Genomic DNA, 23,712 nt, shown 5'->3' with positions numbered 1-23,712 from the left:
ACCACAACAACTGCAGAGGTAATTACACCTACCACAGGTGAAACTACAAAAGTTGAAGAAACCACAACGGTGACTATTCCATCTACATCCACAAAGCCACCTAAAGAATTCACCACTGGCCCAACAACCACTTCCACCACTGTAATTGTTGAAACCTCAACCTCAACATCCCAGCCCACAACAACAGGTGAAGAAACAACAGGGCCAGTTGGCATTACTTCCAATCCCACGACTTCAACCACAACAACTGCAGAGGTAATTACACCTACCACAGGTGAAACTACAAAAGTTGAAGAAACCACAACGGTGACTATTCCATCTACATCCACAAAGCCACCTAAAGAATTCACCACTGGCCCAACAACCACTTCCACCACTGTAATTGTTGAAACCTCTACCTCAACACCACAGCCCACATCAACAGGTGAAGAAACAACAGGGCCAGTTGGCATTACTTCCAATCCCACGACTTCAACCACAACAACTGCAGAGGTAATTACACCTACCACAGGTGGAACTACAAAAGTTGAAGAAACCACAACGGTGACTATTCCATCTACATCCACAAAGCCACCTAAAGAATTCACCACTGGCCCAACAACCACTTCCACCACTGTAATTGTTGAAACCTCTACCTCAACACCACAGCCCACATCAACAGGTGAAGAAACAACAGGGCCAGTTGGCATTACTTCCAATCCCACGACTTCAACCACAACAACTGCAGAGGTAATTACACCTACCACAGGTGGAACTACAAAAGTTGAAGAAACCACAACGGTGACTATTCCATCTACATCCACAAAGCCACCTAAAGAATTCACCACTGGCCCAACAACCACTTCCACCACTGTAATTGTTGAAACCTCTACCTCAACATCCACAGCCCACAACAACAGGTGAAGAAACAACAGGGCCAGTTGGCATTACTTCCAATCCCACGACTTCAACCACAACAACTGCAGAGGTAATTACACCTACCACAGGTGGAACTACAAAAGTTGAAGAAACCACAACGGTGACTATTCCATCTACATCCACAAAGCCACCTAAAGAATTCACCACTGGCCCAACAACCACTTCCACCACTGTAATTGTTGAAACCTCTACCTCAACACCACAGCCCACATCAACAGGTGAAGAAACAACAGGGCCAGTTGGCATTACTTCCAATCCCACGACTTCAACCACAACAACTGCAGAGGTAATTACACCTACCACAGGTGGAACTACAAAAGTTGAAGAAACCACAACGGTGACTATTCCATCTACATCCACAACGCCACCTAAAGAATTCACCACTGGCCCAACAACCACTTCCACCACCGTAAGTGTTGAAACCTCTACCTCAACACCACAGCCCACATCAACAGGTGAAGAAACAACAGGGCCAGTTGGCATTACTTCCAATCCCACGACTTCAACCACAACAACTGCAGAGGTAATTACACCTACCACAGGTGAAACTACAAAAGTTGAAGAAACCACAACGGTGACTATTCCATCTACATCCACAAAGCCACCTAAAGAATTCACCACTGGCCCAACAACCACTTCCACCACTGTAATTGTTGAAACCTCTACCTCAACACCACAGCCCACATCAACAGGTGAAGAAACAACAGGGCCAGTTGGCATTACTTCCAATCCCACGACTTCAACCACAACAACTGCAGAGGTAATTACACCTACCACAGGTGGAACTACAAAAGTTGAAGAAACCACAACGGTGACTATTCCATCTACATCCACAAAGCCACCTAAAGAATTCACCACTGGCCCAACAACCACTTCCACCACTGTAATTGTTGAAACCTCTACCTCAACACCACAGCCCACATCAACAGGTGAAGAAACAACAGGGCCAGTTGGCATTACTTCCAATCCCACAACTTCAACCACAACAACTGCAGAGGTAATTACACCTACCACAGGTGGAACTACAAAAGTTGAAGAAACCACAACGGTGACTATTCCATCTACATCCACAAAGCCACCTAAAGAATTCACCACTGGCCCAACAACCACTTCCACCACTGTAATTGTTGAAACCTCTACCTCAACACCACAGCCCACATCAACAGGTGAAGAAACAACAGGGCCAGTTGGCATTACTTCCAATCCCACGACTTCAACCACAACAACTGCAGAGGTAATTACACCTACCACAGGTGGAACTACAAAAGTTGAAGAAACCACAACGGTGACTATTCCATCTACATCCACAAAGCCACCTAAAGAATTCACCACTGGCCCAACAACCACTTCCACCACTGTAATTGTTGAAACCTCTACCTCAACACCACAGCCCACATCAACAGGTGAAGAAACAACAGGGCCAGTTGGCATTACTTCCAATCCCACGACTTCAACAACAACAACTGCAGAGGTAATTACACCTACCACAGGTGGAACTACAAAAGTTGAAGAAACCACAACGGAGACTATTCCATCTACATCCACAAAGCCACCTAAAGAATTCACCACTGGCCCAACAACCACTTCCACCACTGTAATTGTTGAAACCTCGACCTCAACATCCCAGCCCACAACAACAGGTGAAGAAACAACAGGGCCAGTTGGCATTTCTTCCAATCCCACGACATCAACCACAACAACTGCAGAGGTAATTACACCTACCACAGGTGGAACTACAAAAGTTGAAGAAACCACAACGGAGTCTATTCCATCTACAGTCACAACGCCACCTAAAGAATTCACCACTGGCCCAACAACCACTTCCACCACCGTAAGTGTTGAAACCTCTACCTCAACACCACAGCCCACATCAACAGGTGAAGAAACAACAGGGCCAGTTGGCATTACTTCCAATCCCACGACTTCAACCACAACAACTGCAGAGGTAATTACACCTACCACAGGTGGAACAACAAAAGTTGAAGAAACCACAACGGAGTCTATTCCATCTACATCCACAACGCCACCTAAAGAATTCTCCACTGGCCCAACAACCACTTCCACCACCGTAAGTGTGGAAACCTCTACCTCAACACCACAGCCCACATCAACAGGTGAAGAAACAACAGGGCCAGTTGGCATTACTTCCAATCCCACGACTTCAACCACAACAACTGCAGAGGTAATTACACCTACCACAGGTGGAACTACAAAAGTTGAAGACACCACAACGGAGTCTATTCCATCTACATCCACAACGCCACCTAAAGAATTCACCACTGGCCCAACAACCACTTCCACCACCGTAAGTGTTGAAACCTCTACCTCAACACCACAGCCCACATCAACAGGTGAAGAAACAACAGGGCCAGTTGGCATTACTTCCAATCCCACGACTTCAACCACAACAACTGCAGAGGTAATTACACCTACCACAGGTGGAACTACAAAAGTTGAAGAAACCACAACGGAGTCTATTCCATCTACAGCCACAACGCCACCTAAAGAATTCACCACTGGCCCAACAACCACTTCCACCACCGTAAGTGTTGAAACCTCTACCTCAACACCACAGCCCACATCAACAGGTGAAGAAACAACATGGCCAGTTGGCATTACTTCCAATCCCACGACTTCAACCACAACAACTGCAGAGGTAATTACACCTACCACAGGTGGAACTACAAAAGTTGAAGAAACCACAACGGTGACTATTCCATCTACATCCACAAAGCCACCTAAAGAATTCACCACTGGCCCAACAACCACTTCCACCACTGTAATTGTTGAAACCTCTACCTCAACACCACAGCCCACATCAACAGGTGAAGAAACAACAGGGCCAGTTGGCATTACTTCCAATCCCACGACTTCAACAACAACAACTGCAGAGGTAATTACACCTACCACAGGTGGAACTACAAAAGTTGAAGAAACCACAACGGAGACTATTCCATCTACATCCACAAAGCCACCTAAAGAATTCACCACTGGCCCAACAACCACTTCCACCACTGTAATTGTTGAAACCTCGACCTCAACATCCCAGCCCACAACAACAGGTGAAGAAACAACAGGGCCAGTTGGCATTTCTTCCAATCCCACGACATCAACCACAACAACTGCAGAGGTAATTACACCTACCACAGGTGGAACTACAAAAGTTGAAGAAACCACAACGGAGTCTATTCCATCTACAGCCACAACGCCACCTAAAGAATTCACCACTGGCCCAACAACCACTTCCACCACCGTAAGTGTTGAAACCTCTACCTCAACACCACAGCCCACATCAACAGGTGAAGAAACAACAGGGCCAGTTGGCATTACTTCCAATCCCACGACTTCAACCACAACAACTGCAGAGGTAATTACACCTACCACAGGTGGAACAACAAAAGTTGAAGAAACCACAACGGTGACTATTCCACCTACATCCACAAAGCCACCTAAAGAATTCACCACTGGCCCAACAACCACTTCCACCACTGTAATTGTTGAAACCTCTACCTCAACACCACAGCCCACATCAACAGGTGAAGAAACAACAGGGCCAGTTGGCATTACTTCCAAACCCACGACTTCAACCACAACAACTGCAGAGGTAATTACACCTACCACAGGTGGAACTACAAAAGTTGAAGAAACCACAACGGTGACTATTCCATCTACATCCACAAAGCCACCTAAAGAATTCACCACTGGCCCAACAACCACTTCCACCACTGTAATGGTTGAAACCTCGACCTCAACATCCCAGCCCACAACAACAGGTGAAGAAACAACAGGGCCAGTTGGCATTACTTCCAATCCCACGACATCAACCACAACAACTGCAGAGGTAATTACACCTACCACAGGTGGAACTACAAAAGTTGAAGAAACCACAACGGAGACTATTCCATCTACATCCACAAAGCCACCTAAAGTTGTCACCACTGGCCCAACTACATCTTCTACAACTTATATAATTGTAACTTCAAGTTCAACATCACAGCCTTCAACAACAAGTACAGAAACAACAGAGCCAGTTGTCATTACAGGCACATTAGCAACAACAACAACTCCTTCAGCATCGCCACAAGTGATTATTACACCTACATCACAAGCAGTCACCACCAGCCAGTGCATTTGCAATGTTAATGGGACACAGTATCTACCAGGTAACATGTTATAAATGTCATTCAGACAATCAAAATAAATGACATTTCACTAATCTTTCAATGAACTTTAAGTTGCAAAACGAAATGTTCTAACACTTGCCTTTCTCAACAATCAGGGAACCTAGTGTATAATGTGACCGATGCTTCAGGGTGGTGCTTCACGGCTTACTGCAAAGCAACGTGCCAAGTTGAAGTGGAATCAAATCCATGTCCTTCCTCTACACCACCCACTGTATCACCGACAACATCAGAAGAGACCACGACCACACCACCAACAACTCCATCCTCGCCAGACTGCACTAACGTTCAGCCACCAAGAAAGGTCATTTTAAAAGGTTTTTAATAATAAAATGGGTGAATGGGTATATTTGTCTTTGTGGTATAGTGCTTGTATGTTCAACCCTGTGTGTGCATGTTTGAGTAATTGTTTTCCTTATCAAATCAATGTCAGAATGGGGAGTCTTGGCAGCTGAATAGCTGTACCACAGCAGTTTGCCAGGATGGCATTGTTGTCCAGCTACCAGTAAAATGCAAGCCAGTGGAGCCATTACAGTGTGAGAATGGTCGTCCACCTGTCAAGGTCTATGATTCAACTGGATGCTGCTTTACATATGAATGTGAATGTAAGTGGCAACATACAACCCAACAATCTGAATTAAAATAAGACATTATTGCTCATTAGTTTTCAATGTCCTCTGTCAATAGCTTTGATTATTATCAACTCATATTTTAACATGTTGCAGGTGTATGCAGTGGATGGGGTGGATCTCACTACATGACATTTGATGGAGTATATTACAATTTCCAGGAGAACTGCTCATACACCTTAGTGAAAGAAATCAACTTCAAATACAACCTTACCATTATTGTTGATAATCACTACTGTGGAAACGCCGACAGTGGATTCTGTCCTCAGTCCCTTATCATTCATTACAAATCCTATGAAGTGATTCTAACCCAGCAGAGATCTGGTGACACAACAGAAAATTTGGTAACTATTTAAAAAACTTTTTTTTAAAATTAATATCCATCATTTTTTAATGATGCTTCTGCTTTATCATGCTTTATTGAAATCCCATAAATTTAAATGAAAACCAAAAATGCGGTTAACATTGTCATGTTACTACTTTCAAGATAACACATGACTCAACCATCTAAATGTGTATTCATTTCTACACAAATGCAGGTATATGTCAACAGTAAACGAATCTACCCAGCTTACAGAATGGGTGACATTGCTCTAACAAGTACTGGTGTGGAGGTCGTGCTGGAGATCACTGATCTTAAGGTTCAGGTGTCTTACAAGGGGTCATCATTTAGCATCAACCTTCCTTACTCCCTCTTCCAAAGCAGCACAGAGGGCCAGTGTGGTGAGTATTATTAAAGAGGGTCAATAAACATTTCACAGTTTCAAACCTTCCGTAGATGCTCCTATCTAGACCACCCTATAGAAATTGCATACAACAAGACAACTATGACTTGTCCTTGCTAACTAGGTTTTACCCTACTTAATATCCATATTTTTCAAGGTACCTGTGATAATTCCCAGAAGAATGACTGCCAGTCACCTAATGGTCAGATACAGAGCTGCTCAGTCACAGCTAGCCAGTGGCTGATTCCAAACCAGGACTGTCCAACTCCTCCAACAGCACCACCCTCTACCACCACGGCAACCCCAAGCACATCCCCTACCCCCTGCAAGACAGTCATTTGTGAAATCATGAACAGCAAGTAAGCAACATATCAAACTAAGTTTGAAAAAGGGAACAAGCACACAATGGGAATGCCTAAATGACAATTCACTTCCTAATGTGTTTTATCAATTGTAATGTTAATTAACTTGTAATTACACCTGTTTTATCATAATACAGGTACCGTTCCATTGGCATTTCTAGTTTAAGGTTGCACTCCATGCATCTCTTTAAATCACTCTCTATAATATTTTATTTCAAAGGGTCTTTGAGGAATGCCATAAAGCGGTTTCTCCTGATGCCTTCATTCAGGCCTGTAGATCAGATGTCTGCAACAATGCTATTTCTAGCTGCTCTAGTCTGGAGGCGTATGCATCTGAATGTGCAAATAAAGGGATCTGCATTGACTGGAGGAAGTCCACAGATGGAGAATGTGGTGAGCTATGAATCCAAGCATAGTAGTCATGCCATAAATTCATAGGAAGCTACTTTTGTCTTAGACAGCTACTTAAAAAACAGTTTTTGATGGTGTTCAGCATAACTGTGATATATTTTTGTCCTGCAGAGCATACATGCCCAGCCACTAAGGTGTACATGCCATGTGGTCCAGCAGTTGAACCAACATGTAATACAAAGTAAGCTTTAGTCTGATTGGATGTTATATGAATTTCCTTAATTTGAGCATTTTTTAAAATAAATTATCTCCTGCATAATCCCAAACCTCTTTTGTATCCAGATATAATGAGAAGTATTTGAACAACCAAACCCAAATGACCAATAAGACGAAGGAGGGTTGCTTCTGTCCATCTAAATCCGTCTTGTTCAGCACCTACTCTGATACTTGTGTGGTCTCCTGTGGTAAGAATGGGTTATGGGTCATTTTGCAGGTAGCTATGAATATGAAAATTAGACCTTTCTGTAATTTGAAACCTTAAATGAATCATAAATAATGGCTTACAGGCTTTATTTGTAATGGAACAGTTAACAAAATGTGTTGATGTTGAGGTGTGAAGAATGTGACGCCAACCATGTGAGACAAAACTTTTAAACACATCCTCTATTTATTTTTCAGGCTGCACTGGACCTGATGGCAACCCCAAAATGGTAAGAATTTCCTCCATCTAAATATTCTCCAGATATTCATTCTCACATAGACATATGAGATGCATTTAACGTGAGTCAGGGAAACGTACATACTTGGATGGATACTTTTCATTGACATAGTATAGGTCTTGTCCTCTTTATTCCTTCCAATGAACTGACCAGAAGAAAACGTTTAATCTCTGAATAACTACCTCCAACCCATTTCTTCTCACCTAATGATGGTTCATATTAACTGTCATGGTTAAATCCAGTTCATTGCAGAACAAAAACATTTGAGTTACTCTTTTCTGTTTCTGTATTGACCTGACATTACCCTGTTTTTCCATTAAGCCTGGTGATACATGGGAAAGTGGTTGCCAGCAGTGCACCTGTGACATGGACTCCATGATTGTCCAGTGCCAGCCTATCACCTGCCCCACACCAGCCACACCCATCTGCAATGAGACTGGATACAGATTGGTGAACAAGACAGAAGGCTGCTGCCAGAAATATACATGTGGTGAGTGATGGAGCAGACCCTTTAGTAAATCATTAGAAAGCCAACTCTTATTCATACAGTACTAGACCAAGATTATCTGATGTGTTCTATAGGGTCATAGGGGTTATTTGACCCTCTATCGGCTTGCCTTTTAATCACTTCTCATTGGTTAACTCTGTAACAGAGTGCGATGCACTGCTTTGCCCCAAAGTCATGATGGACTGCCAACCAGGGTGGGAGGCAATTATAAGCACGTCCATCTCAAGTTGCTGTCCAGAGTATACCTGTGGTAAGTCCCCTTGATTTGCTTCATCAGTGGTTTTGTAATTCCCCTGTATCACTGGTTACATTTGTGTTAACTCTGACATGAGTCACTAGTGTTACTGACTGATTTCTTCTAAATGTGTGTCTGTTCAGTTCCCAAGGGTGTATGTGTTTACAATAACATTGAGTACCAGGTAAGAATAAATCGTTTAAAATCAATTAAATTAAACAAGCTTCTGAAAGATACACCCAGAAATAGCTTAAGATAAGCTGTATTGTGTTTGCTGCCCTCATAATTGGTCACATTCTACTGTAGAACTGCTCCCTTTGCACTCTGACCCTCCTCTATTCAAAGTCTGTTATAGTGGATGATAACTTTTGTCTCTGTCTTTCACTCCAGCCTGGTGCTGAAGTTCCTGAAGGAACTTGTGAGAATTGTATCTGCAGCTCGATCATGGATCCTAGCACCAAGCTCAACAACATTGTGTGCACAAATATCTCCTGCGACACTACATGTTCACAGGTACAAAGATGATCAATGAATTTACATATTTATAAGAAACTTGCAGTAGCCTACTCTGGAAGCTGCCGCATGCTTATATAATAAGTGAACAATGATTCAATGATGGCTCTCCATCCTCGTCTTAGGGCTTCCAGTATCAGGCCATACCTGGTCAGTGTTGTGGGAAGTGTGTACAGACAAGCTGTGTGGTTACTATGCCAGATAAGACCAAACACACTATTCAGGTGAGTACAACAAGAGTGTATGAGGATGCATAATCTGTCTGCATGATCTGAAACATCATCATAATTCTTCATCATCTTGTCCTTGTGCGATAGGTGAACGAAACATGGTCACCACCTGGTGACAAATGTGTGAAGTACACATGTGAGAAAACTGGTGGCCAATATATACCAGGGGAGGTGAAGACTGTGTGCCCTGCATTCAGCCCAGAGAACTGTGTCCCAGTGAGTTTCTGTCCTATCTCACCTCCATCGTAGGGACAATCAACACTGCAGTTACACTGTTTTCCATTCTCACTCAGAATGTTACTATCATTCCTAGTGCTCTTGGGTCATAGCGATAGATGTTTCAGTAACATTTAGAATGGAAGGGAGCTCACATAATGTATACAATCTATCACTTATAAATCATCTCTCCTATTTTTCACCCCAGGGCACAGAAAAGACAGACGCAAATGGATGCTGCAAGACCTGTAAGTAACACGTCCAGCCAAAGCATTCCTAATAACCACCTATCTACTGGTTAATACTAGCATGCTATGTCACCTAAACAAGACCAACCGGAAACATTGTGTGACTACATACTGGCCAAAACTGTATATGTTGGCTGTTTCTGCTTCATCTGTGTCATACCAAACAATAGCCTAACTCTTGATGCATCTTCCCTGACCAGGCACAGAACGCAGCAATGTCTGTGAGATGAAGTACACCACCACTAGCATTGTCATCAGTGGCTGTGCGACTGCTGAGCCTGTGGAGATCAATTCCTGCTCAGGAAACTGTGGAACCTCTTCTATGTAAGTACTACAGATGCTGAATGCAGCACTAGTCAATGTCATGCCGGCCCCAGTTAGTGATCATCTATTCACTGTCTAGTGTGCCCTTTATGAACTAGGAGGCAATTTGACTTATTTAATGCTCCTGTGCTCATCTTGTCAAGACAACCCAGGGAATTCAAGCCCTCTTTTCAACTTCTCTTGTGTTTATGTGAATGTGCAGGTACTCAGCAGAGGCGAACACCATGATGCACTACTGCTCCTGCTGCCAAGAGGCGACCACTAGCCAGAAAGAGGTGGAGCTGATGTGCCCTGATGGGTCAAAGGTCAAGCACTCCTACATCCACGTTGAGTCGTGTGGATGTCATGTCACAGATTGTGATGCAGGCACGACCACCGCCCCGGGGACAACGAGACCGCGCAGGAGGAGGCGCTAAACGTCTAGGGAGACAACATGCACACTGACATAGGAATTATCCTCATGACAAGGAATGTTTAGTCCAAATTTGTTTACTTGTTACGTTTTGATTAAATCTGTCATGCCTGTGTATTTCTACAATTGGCAGCACTTAGCATTATGTTCTTATACCTTCATTGTAAAATTCATGTATTTTCTATGATAAATGTGGTGGAGAATCTCTTTTCTCATTTGTAGTAATTAATAAACAACAGCAGCATCATGTGCATGTTCCTTTGCTCTTTGAGGAATTCTCACAATCCTTCAAGCTATTCAGTGACCACTATAACAGTAACATTATGCTACTTAGAAGTATGTACAGGTAACTGCCAAAATAACAGTAACAACATAAAGTGTCCTAATAGGGCGTTGGGCCAACAGGAGCCGCCAGAAGAGCTTCAATGTACCTTGGCACAGATTCTCAAAGTGTCTGAAACTCTACTGGAGGGACGCGACACCATTCTTCCAAGAGAAATTCCATCATTTGGTGTTTTGTTGATGGTGGTGGAAAATGCTGTCTCAGGCACTGCTTCAGAATCTCCCATAAGTGTTCAATTGGGTTGAAATCTGGTGACTGAAACAGCCATATGGTTTAAATAGTTTTTATGTGCCATTCAGGGATCACTCGTGCCCTGTGGATGGGGGCATTGTCATCCACTCCCATCAGGATAGAAATGATTCACCATAAGTTTTTTATTTTACCTTTATTTAACTAGGCAAGTCAGTTAAGAACAAATTCTTATTTTCAATGACGGCCTAGGAACAGTGGGTTAACTGCCTGTTCAGGGGCAGAACGACAGATTTGTACCTTGTCAGCTCGGGGATTTGAACTTGCAACCTTTCGGTTACTAGTCCAACACTCTAACCACTAGGCTACCCTGCCGCCCCAAGTTGAAGGTGATCACTCAGAATGGTTATGTATGTACAGTACTGGTGTACTTGCCCTCTAGAGCAGTGGTATTCAAAGTCGGGGTTGCAACGGAACTGCAGTGGGGTCGCCAAAATAAATAAAAAAATAGGGTACTGATTGTTGTATGGGACAATATACAAACGTTTTGAGAAAGATCATTTTGAGTAAATGCATGTATTGTTTTCTTTTCATTTTGATAAGAGATGAAAATGCAATTAATTTAAGGTTATTTGTTGATGTAAAAATCTGTCTTTAAATATTGGTGGTCCCAGCTGAAAAAGTTTGAATACCACTGCTCTATGGGTTGAGTGGTCATTAACCATGGCAAAAAAAATGTACCACACACCATAACAGAGACATCAGAACCCTCATTTACTCAAGATTTTCTATTATTTTGGCAGTTACCTGCAGCTAGCTACTAGTGGCTTTTGAAAATATAGTGACGCAACAAAACTTGCCAAGCAATCACAAGTTAGTTAAGGTATAATAAAATATGTAGCTAGAATAGGGTAGTGACGTTCTTGTGTCATTGACAACATGGTGGGGTTTAATGGGGTAATCTGCAGATCAGACAGTGTCACCCAGTCTCTATCTCTATTGATGCAAGGACCGACCATCCATGAGATCAAAATGATAGTTTAAGCGCCAGATTCAATCCAATCGCATTTTTCCACAATATGCACATTTTAAAGGCAATGTTCCAGTGATCGCAGAGACAACATTAACGGTAAACACAGCACGTCGGCTCAATCAGAAATTACAATCATATGTCAATTGCGCTGTAACACAGATCTTCCACAGTCCGAATTGAATGTTGGCCTTAATCATGTATTTGTTTACAATTACATCGTTTACAAAGAAGTAAAACAAGTTTATATTTTGGGTTATGATGGGTTACAACAGTCAAACTAAGCTCATGAGTCATTTTTAAGTTATATTCTTCATGTCAATGGGTATATTTCAATCAAGTCCAAAAATGGCATGGCAAACAAACCAGGTTGAGATCTACACTACAAGACCAAACAAATGCAGATAAAACATTTATTTCCATAATGTGTCATGAGTAAAAGAAACAAGAGCAAATGTCAAATTGCAAACCTAATTTGATGCCAAAAAAGTTTTGTACATTCAAACCAGAAAACCCATTAAACTGCTGTAGCACGTAGCCTTGCCATTCCATTGCAACAGAATCAGAACAACCTTCCCAACATCCGCTAGAGTGCCTTCGAACATCCTTGTGCACATTGATCTAATAAGTAGCATGGCTAAACATTGGAAGTGTTAGGAGTTATATAGACGCCTGGCTAAACATGACACAATAATGTTCAAAATATGTCTATGGGAATGGGACAAGTATGGGGGAAAACATAGAAGAAAACCTAGCATTTAAAATAAAAGTATTTGCTGTGTCTTCATGAAAGTGGAAGGTAAACAGGAACTTGTTAAATCAAGAGGGGATAGAGCAATCAATCAAACATAAGTGCCCAGAATTGGGATCACTGAAAATCAATTAAGTCTTTTAAATTTAAACAAGAAGAATTTTTACATACTGTATGACACCCATGGAGTTTGGCCTAAGCATAAAATAAATTAACTATATATTTTCTTTAATGAATCACACCAAAACAGAGGATCTTTCCTTGGAAAAATATATGCACATCTTTGAAGATTAAGCGAATACAAATAGAAAATGAAAACCCCATGTTAAAATCAGGCCTTTGGGGGGGGGGGCGGCGACATTCAATACCTCATGTCAATGGATCTTTACAAGTCTCCTCTTTATGTGTGGGCCTATATAAGTTAGTGGTAGGACATGACATTTTATCTGTATGATAACCATACCAACATATACCAATTTTCTGAATATCATGTCATTTGGTTGTGCACACCATTTTAGTTATTAATCCAGCAGGGATTTTCACAGCCTATAACAATTTGCAATAAAGCCGGTGAATTCAGATAGGATGAAGGGAAAGGATGATATCAGCAATATGTTTATTTCTTCACTGATTTCAATAATTTTATATTACCATGTCATTATTTGATATTGGATTACCGTGATATATTCTTCCATCATAGTTAACAACCACTGACCAGTGATATAGAAACATTCAGAGGCATTTTTGGTTGGAGAAGTACAAAATCATATGGCATTATCCAGAGTAGAGTGGAATGGTGGCAAATTAACCTGAACATTTGAGACATTGATAGGCATTGGCTGTGTGGCTATGCGAGGATTTGCACATCTTCTAAGTCATCACGGTTTGTTATATTGTGATAAATCCTCTTTCTGCTCTGAACCGCTGCATACCTAAATCTCTTGTCTTCATAATTCATCATCTTTTGAATATATATAACTATATTTATACAGATTGAGATTATTTATTTATTTATAATTATTTATAATATATATATATATATATATATATATATATATATATATAAATAATCAAACACAGATAGGCTCAAGACAGTACTGGTCAATACACATATACAGAGAAGACTGGCTAGGGAGCTCTCAACAATGTCTCACAACAACTGCTATCTCAAAGATCTAAAGCTTCTGGAGGATCAATTCCTTTCATTACCCCTACATCGCACTGCATCAACATTAATTGTACATAATTCTGAGTAAAGTGGAATGTAAAATTGAGAAGCCAACCAGCCATCACAGCACTTATCAGTAGGCAAACCAATTTGTCCCAATCCCAGATGTGGACTGGGAACAAAGCTATACATTGATTCATAATACAGATGGTAATGTATACAGATGTATAAATGTGTGACACCTCAGATATGGACATCTGCTTATGGTTGAAAACTGCTGGATTGTATTTAGTGTGAGTGACAGTTGAGAGCTCGCAGGCCTGAGTGCATATTTACAAACTGTGCAGGGTGCTGTTGCTGTGAATGGGCAATGTTCTGGCCGCCACAGTGGCTCTATTTGTGGCTCCACTGTTACAGCTCTTCTGTCATCTGCAGCAGAGAGTTGATGGCGGCATCCTTGTTACCTTGCTGGGCCTCAATTACAGTGCGGATCACTTCCCTGTCCAGATTGGGGAACATGTCCTGCAGTGCCTTAAGATCCTCCTCACTACAGGGAGCTTCTTGTGGGGCGACTGTGGGTGCTGCAGGCATACCCATAGGCACCATTCCCTGGTTGTATACAGTGGGCACTCCTTAGAAGAGCAAACCAGAGAGAAATGGGTAAGCAACAATCTCCTATTAATCTCCTATAATTTAAACAGGTCAACAGTTCTTAAGGGAAACACACACTCTAATAAACATCAGCCTTGCACAGTAAGTAGATCACCTGCTAGGTGCCGATGAGCAGTGGCAATTCAACATGTAGAATAGTCAGGAAAATGAACAGAAAATGACAATGTTCTGTGGTCAGTCAGAGGCGTGGTCTGTTTCATCCTTTAGTTTCACTTACATAAGGCAAGCTATGACCACTTCCATTTGGAAAGTAGACTAGCAATCAAAATAGAACTGGGCCTTAGATGGCTGCAGTGTCTCTGTCCAAGATTGCCTACAGTTAAAGACTGACTTGAGCCCGTTTTAATCTGTTTATAATTGTATAATTAGCCTAGCAGTAGTAATTATTATGTTATGGGTTAGATGGAAAGATATATGTGCATTGTATTTGGGAAGAGGGAAAGGGGGCATGTCTCTGAGGGCAAAAATGATTCCATAAGGGTGGAATAGAGCTGATGGAGTTTGAGCTGATAGATCATAATTACTGGTCTATAACACTGTCTTGTATCTTTACTGTTTTATATACTCTGAATATGAATATACAGTTTTTATATATTCTTAGAGATCAAAAGTAGTGTTAGATTTAGGCTCTTTGTGTATGAGGAGTGTAATTATCTAGTGGATTGCAGTAGCATGTAGTCGTGTTAGTAGCCTGTAGTTGGTAAGTGTGCTTTTGCAGCTGCAACACCTAGTGTGGTGAATTAGTCTAGCTTGAGTTCTTGGAGTCCGTTTGTGTTATTGTATCAAAAATTAAACCTAACGCTACATCACAGTGGAGAGTATGGTTCTACTCACCTGCAATGGGTATGTATCCTACCCCCTGCTGATAGACTGTGGGCATGAGGACAACGGGTGGAGACATATGCATACCTGCTGTCATGTTCTGAAAGCATGAGAGCCAAAAGGAAGAGATAAGGGGCAAGTTGTTTGATAACATCAATCAATCACTTTCAAACTGTACTACAATGACAATGTACAATTTGAGCATGTGTGTTTTATGAACTCACAGCATAAGACATGACCAGGTTGATCATGCCCTCCTTGTCATCGCCTTGTCTGCCACTGAGGCTGTACCACTCATCAACCACACTGCCCTCTCTCAGGCCTTCCGGGATGGTGACGTGTGTCCATGCAATTCTGTCATCCATGGAGAATGCCCTCTGGAAAAGTGACCAGCACAAACACCTCAAATCAGTAACTTGTCCCTAAAATCAAGGATGATCATCAAGAACAAATACTCAAAGTATATTGATATCAATAACTCTAGACAGGACTAGTTGTCGAGCCAATAACAAGTTATGATCTTCTCCTCACCCACCGCCCCCAAATTCCTTCTTTCTTACTTCATCAAAGATCTCCAGGTAGAAGGAGTCTACTCCAGGTGGAACAGTGCACTGGATAACTTTGTTCCATCGTGGATTCTTGGCACCATTATGGGCTGTGGGTGTTTCATAAACAGCATACCCTAGTCGGACCCTGCAGTAAGGGTCCATGCGTGTCATACCATAGTTTTTAGCAAGCTTGGCCTGGAGAAAAGAGGGACATAACAGTGATTCACAGGAAAACATTCCCACTGCATTAATAACCTTGTGTTCCACAATAAGTCTTGATTCTAGGGAAAGACCAAGCAGATGCCGCTAAAAAAAAAACCTACCTGCACTACAGTGATGCTAAGCCGTCCTACAGTGCCCAGGGATCCCCCATACTGCAACTGCTGTGCTGCTTGGGCATCCAACTGAACTTGTTGCTGCTGCTGGGTGGGAGTAATACGCAGGAAGTCTTGGGGCAACTCCCCAATGTATACCTAAAAAGACAAAAGGAACGGAAGAATTGTGAGTGAGGACAGGTAAACCACACTAGAGGAAGAAAAGGGTCACAATATGCAGCGATTTCTCGGACACACCGTTGACAGCATGTTAGGTGACGCGACAAACAATGGACGCTATGTGAGAATTCTACAAAGAACAGGAGTAAACAAATCTATTTTCACTAAATGTTAATAATATGGTCGTCAAAATACATGAATAATTTGAAAACATTAATGTGGCAGTTGTTACCCATGTCTAAAAATCCCAATACTGTAATGTTATGATATTTACACGATATGAGCCAAAATCTAAAGCAAGTGCCGTGCTAAGAATTCTGTGGGACAGCCCTTTTTGTGAAACCCACGAAATCAGTGTGTTCGTATTTGCTTTAGGCGTAAGCTATTCCTCAACCTATCAGAGTAAGATCTGTGTGACATTGTATTGCTAAGAAGTATTGGAAAGTCCTGAGGATGTTTTTTTAAATGTTTTATTTTAAACATTTATTTAACTAGGCAAGTCAGTTAAGAACAAATTCTTATTTTCAATGACGGCCTAGGAACAGTGGGTTAACTGCCTGTTCAGGGGCAGAATGACAGATTTGTCGTTCTAATCTGTCGTTCTAGTCCAACGCTCTAACCACTAGGCTACCCTGCCAACCCGTTTCATGGGTATTGGACATCCTTGGACTGAAATATAAGGTAAAACTATATTCTTTTGGCTCTATAATTACATTTTTTCTTCAGAGACACAAACAAAACATAGCAGGTTACAAAGTAGAGCTTCGTAGCCAGTGTTGCCAACTATTTTTCAGTGAGACCAACTATTGGCTCCTTGATTTGTCGCTAGATGACGTTTTGCCTTGCGGCACAGCAGCGTTCACCGATTAAGCATTTTCTTCTCCCACTTTTGTTTTCTGCAGTATTGATTGGGAAAAGTCGCTAAAGGCTATCAAAAATGTAGAAACCCACCGTGTCAAAACTCCCCAAAAGGCAGCCTGAAAAGTAGCTGAATTTGTCGCTAGAATATTTGACCAATAAAAAAGTCACTGGAGGGATCTGAAAACTTACTAAATAGAGCGACAAAGTCGCTAAATTGGCAACATTGCATCGTAGCTACAATTTGATGTAGGGGTTGCTCCAAATTCCTGTTCCCCCCACTCACATTTCCATGATGAGTGCTATCTTGCTAGCTGTGTGGGAGTGCTTGACACTGTTCCATGAGGCAACTGGGGCGAGAGGCAGCGCTGTGCAGCATTGGCAGTATTATGCCACTTTTTGCGATTAATGGTTTTATTCTTTCAAGTAAAAACTACAAGAATTCAGTGGCAACAGGCTTACAATCGATAACAACATAGCTAAGTGAATTGAAAATGTGTCCCAGCTATCTTTCTGTGCAGCCGGCTAGCAGGCAGCTCACTGTCTTTTCTGAGCCTAGGCTAATTATTTGCTGGGAGTGGTGCAGTTTAATAAACTCCCTTTACCAGAGAAATTCATCAACACCAAAAATAACATTACAATGTAATCCAACTCAGGCTTAGGCCTACCTTAGAAGTAAGCTATGTTATTAGACTAGTAGATTTCTGTGTAACAGTTCAGACTTAGTGAGAAGTGTGTCTGTGTTAGGCTATGTGTGATGTGGTGTGTGTGTGTTTGTTGGTGTGAGGATTCAGAGAAATGTGTGTCTGTTTTAGGCACTGTGTGTGTGTTGGTGGGGGTGCTGTTTGAGTGTGTGGTGATACTGTGTGTGTGTGGGATATGCAGAGTGTGTATGCAGGTGGCACAGGGTTGGGCCTATTATTTGGAACTCTGGGCCTATTCAGTTGGACAACTAACTACAACATAACTGTGATATATACTGCCTAACAGTTGCTAATTGGTAAATACTAAATACTAAGTCTGCTTTTTGTTCATAATTATGTAATTAATGCCAATTATATGTACTCTTAACACCCCTGGTGTGTGTGTGTACACGGGCATGGGCTCCACATTACTCCTCAGTGTAAACTACCAGTTCTGCATAAAACATCAATATATGTTAACAATGACCACCTTAGTTTAAATCAATGGTCTTAACTTCCTGTATTTTGTGTTTATTCCATATAGATCAATTAGCATATTAAAGTATCACATTTTTATAAATTGTACAAAAAATGATTCTAATTTCATAAATTGTTTAAAATTGTTACAAACTCTCAGTTTTGCATAAAACATTCAGATTTGCGAATTATATGACCATCCCTACTTTTAATTATTGGGCTTTAATTATTGTAATTGTGTTTTGCATACTGACTTATTTGCATATTAAGTGCCTAATTTTCATAATATGGCATTTTAATTTCATACATGTAATTTTATTTGAATCATCTCTGTGTTGTAGATAAACCCTGAAAATGGCATAACAATATGACCACCCTGTCTTTAGTTATTGGACAAAAAGTGTCAGGTGACTTGATCCCTTATATTGAGAAGGCTATTCAGTCCAGGGTTCAATCAGTCTGGGAAACCAGTCCAACATCATCAGATCTAGCTTGGCCATGCCTCTCCATCACTGCCCTATAGAGGTGGTTCAGTAAAATGTTGCTCTCTTGCCTAGACTTCAGCTCAAATTGGCTAACAGACGACAATGGTTTAGCTGTGTCCTAATAAACTCAAGCAAGTTTAAATCTGGGCAAGTAACATTAGCTAAGCTGGCCATATAGGCACTAGCTACAGCCATTTGCCTCACATGCTGACCGCGTTGCAAAATAAATGTACACATACAGTTGAAGTCGGATGTTTACATACACCTAGGTTGGAGTCATTAAAACAAGTTTTTCAACCACTCCACAAATGTCTTGTTAACAAACTATAGTTTTGGCAAGTCGGTTAGGACATCTACTTTGTGCATGACAAGTAATTTTTCCAACAATTGTTTACAGACAGATTTTTCACTTACAATTCACTGTATCGCAATTCCAGTGGGTCAGAAGTTTACATGCAGTCAATTTAATGTGCCTTTAAACAGCTTGGAAAATTCCAGAAAAACATGTCATGGCCTCAGAAGCTTCTGATGGGCTAATTGACATCATTTGAGTCAATTGGAGGTGTACTGGCTTCAAACTCAGTGCCTCTTTGCTTGACATCATGGGAAAAATCAAAAGAAATTAGCCAAGACCTCAGAAAAAAAATTGTAAATCTCCACAAGTCTGGTTCATCCTTGGGAGGAATTTCCAAATGCCTGAATGTACCACGCTCATCTGTACAAACAATAGTACGCAAGTATAAACACCATGGAAACACGCAGCCGTCAAACCGCTCAGTAAGGAGACGCGTTCTGTCTCCTAGAGATGAACGTTCTTTGGTGCAAAAAGTGCAAATCAATCCCAGAACAACAGCAAAGGACCTTGTGAAGATACTGGAGGAAACAGGTACAAATGTATCAATATTCACAGTAAAACGAGTCCTATATCGACATCATCTGAAAGGCTGCTCAGCAAGGAAGAAGCCACTGCTCCAAAACCGCCAAAAAAAAGACATACTACGGTTTACAACTGCACATGAGGACAAAGATCGGACTTTTTGGAGAAATGTCCTCTGGTCTGATGAAACAATAATAGAACTGTTTGGCCATAATGACCATCGTTATGTTTGAGGAAAAAGGGTGAGGCTTGCAAGCTGAAGAACAACATCCCAACATAAAGCACAGGGGTGGCAGCATCAAGTTGTGGGGGTGCTTTGCTGCAGGAGGGACTGGTGCACTTCACAAAATAGATGGCAAATGGGTCGTCCAAATGGACAATGACCCCAAGCATACTTCCAAAGTTGTGGCAAAATGGAGGGATGGGCCAAAATTCACCCAACTTATTGTGGGAAGCTTGTGGAAGGCTACCCAAAACGTTTGACCCAAGTTAAACAATTTAAAGGCAATGCTACCAAATACGGTTTGAGTGTATATAAACGTCTGACGTGATGAAAGAAATAAAAGCTGAAATAAATCCTTCTCCCTACTATTATTCTGACATTTCACATTCTTAAAATAAAGTGGTGATCCTAACTGGCCTAAAACAGGGAATTTGTATTTGTATTAAATGTCAGGAATTGTGAAAAACGGAGTTTAAATCTAGTTGGCTAAGGTGTATGTAAACGTCCGACTTCAACTACACATGTTACTCAATCATTGCACACACATTGCACGCGAGCGTCTGCGTAGCATTTGTGAAGCTTAACGCGCTGCAAGTCCTGCCTCTCCCATCTCCTCATTGGTTTTTAGGAGCATATACCACATGCTCTCTCTTAATTGGTTTTTAGGAGCATATACCCACATGGGTGATTGAAAGATTAACTGAGGTCCACACTCCAGTCAGTAGTGGCAATGCACCTTAAAGTTGGTTGCCAACCACCATATAAGGTCAGAAGAAGCAGCAGCCTGGAGGAGAGACTACTAGAAAACAAACTTTTACCCTTTTATCTGTGGATTAGAGAACCTTGTGAATTTCAGCTAAAATAACAATCCAATGTTTATATCCCAGGACAAATTGGCTAGCAACAGCAAGCTAGCTAGCTAGATTGCCATAAATCTTTAATGCTTTTTGACCTGTCCCCAAATTAATATAGTTGGTTCAGAGTTTGTTTTGATATTTCAATCTGCGTGTCTTGATCGCGTCTGGGGAGTGGGGACAAAATCAACATGCGTGCGGTCTGGTCAACATGTAAGGCTCCTGTGAATACAGTAGTTAGCTAGACGGAAGATAGCGGAAACAGAGGTTTTGTTTGAAACTGTTAGTGAGTCGAGTGAAGCTAATAGTACAGAAAGTGAGAATGAGTGGGTGACAGCGGCGAAGAAAAAGCAAAACAAGAGAAGAAAAGCTATGTTGGAAAATAGGAAACCACTAGACTCGTTTTTGGTCTGAGTCAGAGTTTTGGATCAGTTTTGGAACAATACTACTTGGGAAATCCATTTCACGTCTCCATGAAAATCTGGAATGTGTTGGAAAAAAGTGTGGAGTCGGTGAGTCACAAGAAGTGGTCTTATTTCGATTTTTTGTATGTCTGCGGAGCAGAAGAGGCTTAGACTCAAAAAGATATCATAGCAGAATGCCTATCAAGGGGGTTATATCTGGTGTGGCGCAAGAAATAAAGGCTGAGGATATAACTGAAGACATCGAGGGACTGGTTGGTGCACGTCGATTGACCTGTATGGTATACGGAGAAAATAAGTTCCCTACTGTTCTTTGATGAAGAGTTTCTCCCTAGATTGCCTGTACGAGATTTTGTGTACAAGCCCCTTCAGTGTCATGAATGTAAAATATTTCATCATGTGTCAAGAAGGGAAGAATATCGTATGCCCGATGGAGGGAAATGATGCACCTGTGGAGGTGAACATGCCCCTGAATTCTTGGAGAGCCATGTGGAAGAGAAAGAGGTAAAATTGGTAAAGAGTGTCCAGCTGTCTCCTATCTGGAGGTGGTGAGAAAATTGGAAGGAACAAATGGCAGGGAAGAAGCAATGGTAGAGCCACCAAAACCAGTGAAGGTTTCTCATCAACTGAGGGATAGTGCAATGCTACATGTTAAAAAGGTGGATTTTGTATTATTTATTGCAATGGTCATAAACTGCACAGCACAAGCGGAGAAGAAGTCTAAGAAAATTGGAATCATTGTGAATGCCGCTGAACGTGTTTTGCGTCTTCATGATTTCACAGCCGAGGCAGTGCAAGAAATCCTGTCGGTGAATGTAGCCCCATCACAGGCCCCTGAGCCTGTGTGTAGGGATGTATTTTATGTGGACTGTTAAATGATGATTTATGTATTTTTTTAGTTGAAGTGTTTTATTTTGTATGTCTTTTCCCCCTTCCCCGGAACATTTTATTTTTAGTGCTTATTCAATACCCCAGCCAGCTGGTGGCGGTAATGCACCATTGCCATTGGATACCAACCGCCGTTAAAACCTATCGAAGAAGAAGTAACGTTAGGTAGCTAGATAACTGGCTAGTTGACTGTAGTTTTAACCAGTAGCTTGGTAATTTTCGTAGCTAGTTAGCCTAGTGTTAACCACGCAATTGTGGTTATTGCTCCTGGCAAGCTCTAGCTAAGGAGCGCAAGCTAGCTACCGTTAGCTATATGGCTATATCCAGGGACTTGCCAAACTTTAGTCTTCTAAATTAACTTAGCTGGCTGACGTAAAAACGACCCACCCAGCAAGCTGAAGCTAATGTATCTACCTGGAAGTTAATTAGCTACTGTAACTAGCTAACGCTACGGTGTTATTTGCATTAAAACGTTGCAGCTAACTACATATAGTGATTATTGAAGCTAACGTTAGCTAAAATGGTGTTTATCCGTGTTCGTTGGCTAATTTAACGCTAGCTAGCTACTATAGCTTGTTATCTGACGTTAGTTGTTATATTTACCTGTCCTCGTTGGGTGCTAATGGTAGTACTCATTCCGTTTTGAAGTGTGTCAGTTTCACAAATAACGAAAGCCTACTGTGACCGTGTACAGTTAGAAAGAAGAGAGGAAATATGACTAACAAAAAAAGTAAACAACTCAAGCTCGCCAGCTATCCAATCGTGTCACGCCAAGAATCCTGACTAATCAGCTGACTTGACTTCGTTCAGCTTCTGATTGGTGCGTTTCAGGACATCAGTAAGGGTGCAGTCGCAAATTCAGTCTGATTTGGGCGAGAGAAAAATATAGGGCAACTCAATTATCCATAATAGCCAATAGATTTTCTCCTTCATTTTCACAAAAAAACAGGACAGCCAGAATTTGCCTTAATCTGTTCTATTTCTTTCTCAACATGTGCATAGAGGAAAAGCAGATGAGGACAGGAATGCATAGGCTATTCACTCCATTATTATTATTATTGTAACGACCCCAGGGTCGTTACATTATATTATTATTATAATCCATGATTTTCCTCCTATTAGATTGAAGTGAGTTGTGAGTATCAAATCTTGTTCACACTGCAGGCCTTAATGCTCAAGTCAGTTTCGTTTTCAAATCCATTTTGGAATACTGGCTGTCCAAACAGCAAGTTACAAGTGACCAAATCAGATTTCAGACAGCAGTCATTAGTTGACATGGCCAAGCTTGTTGTCATAGTAAAGATTGGTGTGCGCACTGGCAGTGGTGTAGGCTGATTGGTGGTGGTGCTCTTACTTC

The 23,712-nt window shown here is 41.5% G+C and overlaps 2 protein-coding genes across 2 annotated transcripts; one reads left to right on the top strand and one right to left on the bottom strand.

Annotated features, from left to right (window-relative positions):
• Positions 1-4,396: 4,396 nt before the first annotated feature.
• On the top strand, positions 4,397-10,818 carry LOC112249275 (intestinal mucin-like protein). The gene is made up of 19 exons (XM_042321109.1): positions 4,397-5,081; positions 5,198-5,403; positions 5,533-5,704; positions 5,825-6,072; positions 6,268-6,451; positions 6,611-6,812; positions 7,036-7,208; positions 7,338-7,407; positions 7,509-7,630; positions 7,845-7,876; positions 8,207-8,375; positions 8,539-8,643; positions 8,772-8,812; positions 9,019-9,141; positions 9,267-9,365; positions 9,459-9,587; positions 9,796-9,835; positions 10,036-10,159; positions 10,362-10,818. The coding sequence occupies exons 1-19, from the start codon at positions 4,649-4,651 to the stop codon at positions 10,573-10,575; spliced, it is 2,886 nt and encodes a 961-aa protein (XP_042177043.1). The 5' UTR covers positions 4,397-4,648; the 3' UTR covers positions 10,576-10,818.
• Positions 10,819-12,532: 1,714 nt separating this feature from the next.
• LOC112249270 (toll-interacting protein) lies at positions 12,533-23,145 on the bottom strand. Its single transcript, XM_024419079.2, has 6 exons — positions 22,959-23,145; positions 16,418-16,567; positions 16,107-16,289; positions 15,771-15,923; positions 15,559-15,646; positions 12,533-14,684 (listed from the first exon to the last, which is right to left on the bottom strand). Exons 1-6 carry the CDS (start codon positions 22,989-22,991, stop codon positions 14,464-14,466), a joined length of 828 nt encoding a protein of 275 aa, XP_024274847.1. The 5' UTR covers positions 22,992-23,145; the 3' UTR covers positions 12,533-14,463.
• Positions 23,146-23,712: the final 567 nt, after the last annotated feature.

This window comes from Oncorhynchus tshawytscha, linkage group LG04 (genome assembly GCF_018296145.1).
Source record: "Oncorhynchus tshawytscha isolate Ot180627B linkage group LG04, Otsh_v2.0, whole genome shotgun sequence".
Taxonomy (NCBI): Eukaryota; Metazoa; Chordata; class Actinopteri; order Salmoniformes; family Salmonidae; genus Oncorhynchus; species Oncorhynchus tshawytscha.
This window is presented reverse-complemented; position numbering and strand designations above follow the sequence as displayed.

Bases quoted from the DNA above. Each gene is read 5' to 3' on its own strand.
- LOC112249270 (XM_024419079.2), bottom strand. From the start codon at position 22,991: ATGAGTACTACCATTAGCACCCAACGAGGACAG. The intron at 16,568-22,958 runs GTAAATATAACA...TTGTCTTTTTAG, and splicing joins TTAGCACCCAACGAGGACAG to GTATACATTGGGGAGTTGCC. The intron at 15,924-16,106 runs GTAAGAAAGAAG...TCACTTTTCCAG, and splicing joins ACCTGGAGATCTTTGATGAA to AGGGCATTCTCCATGGATGA.
- LOC112249275 (XM_042321109.1), top strand. From the start codon at position 4,649: ATGGTTGAAACCTCGACCTCAACATCCCAGCCCACAACAACAGGTGAA. The intron at 9,366-9,458 runs GTGAGTACAACA...CTTGTGCGATAG, and splicing joins AGACCAAACACACTATTCAG to GTGAACGAAACATGGTCACC. The intron at 9,588-9,795 runs GTGAGTTTCTGT...TTTTCACCCCAG, and splicing joins GCCCAGAGAACTGTGTCCCA to GGCACAGAAAAGACAGACGC.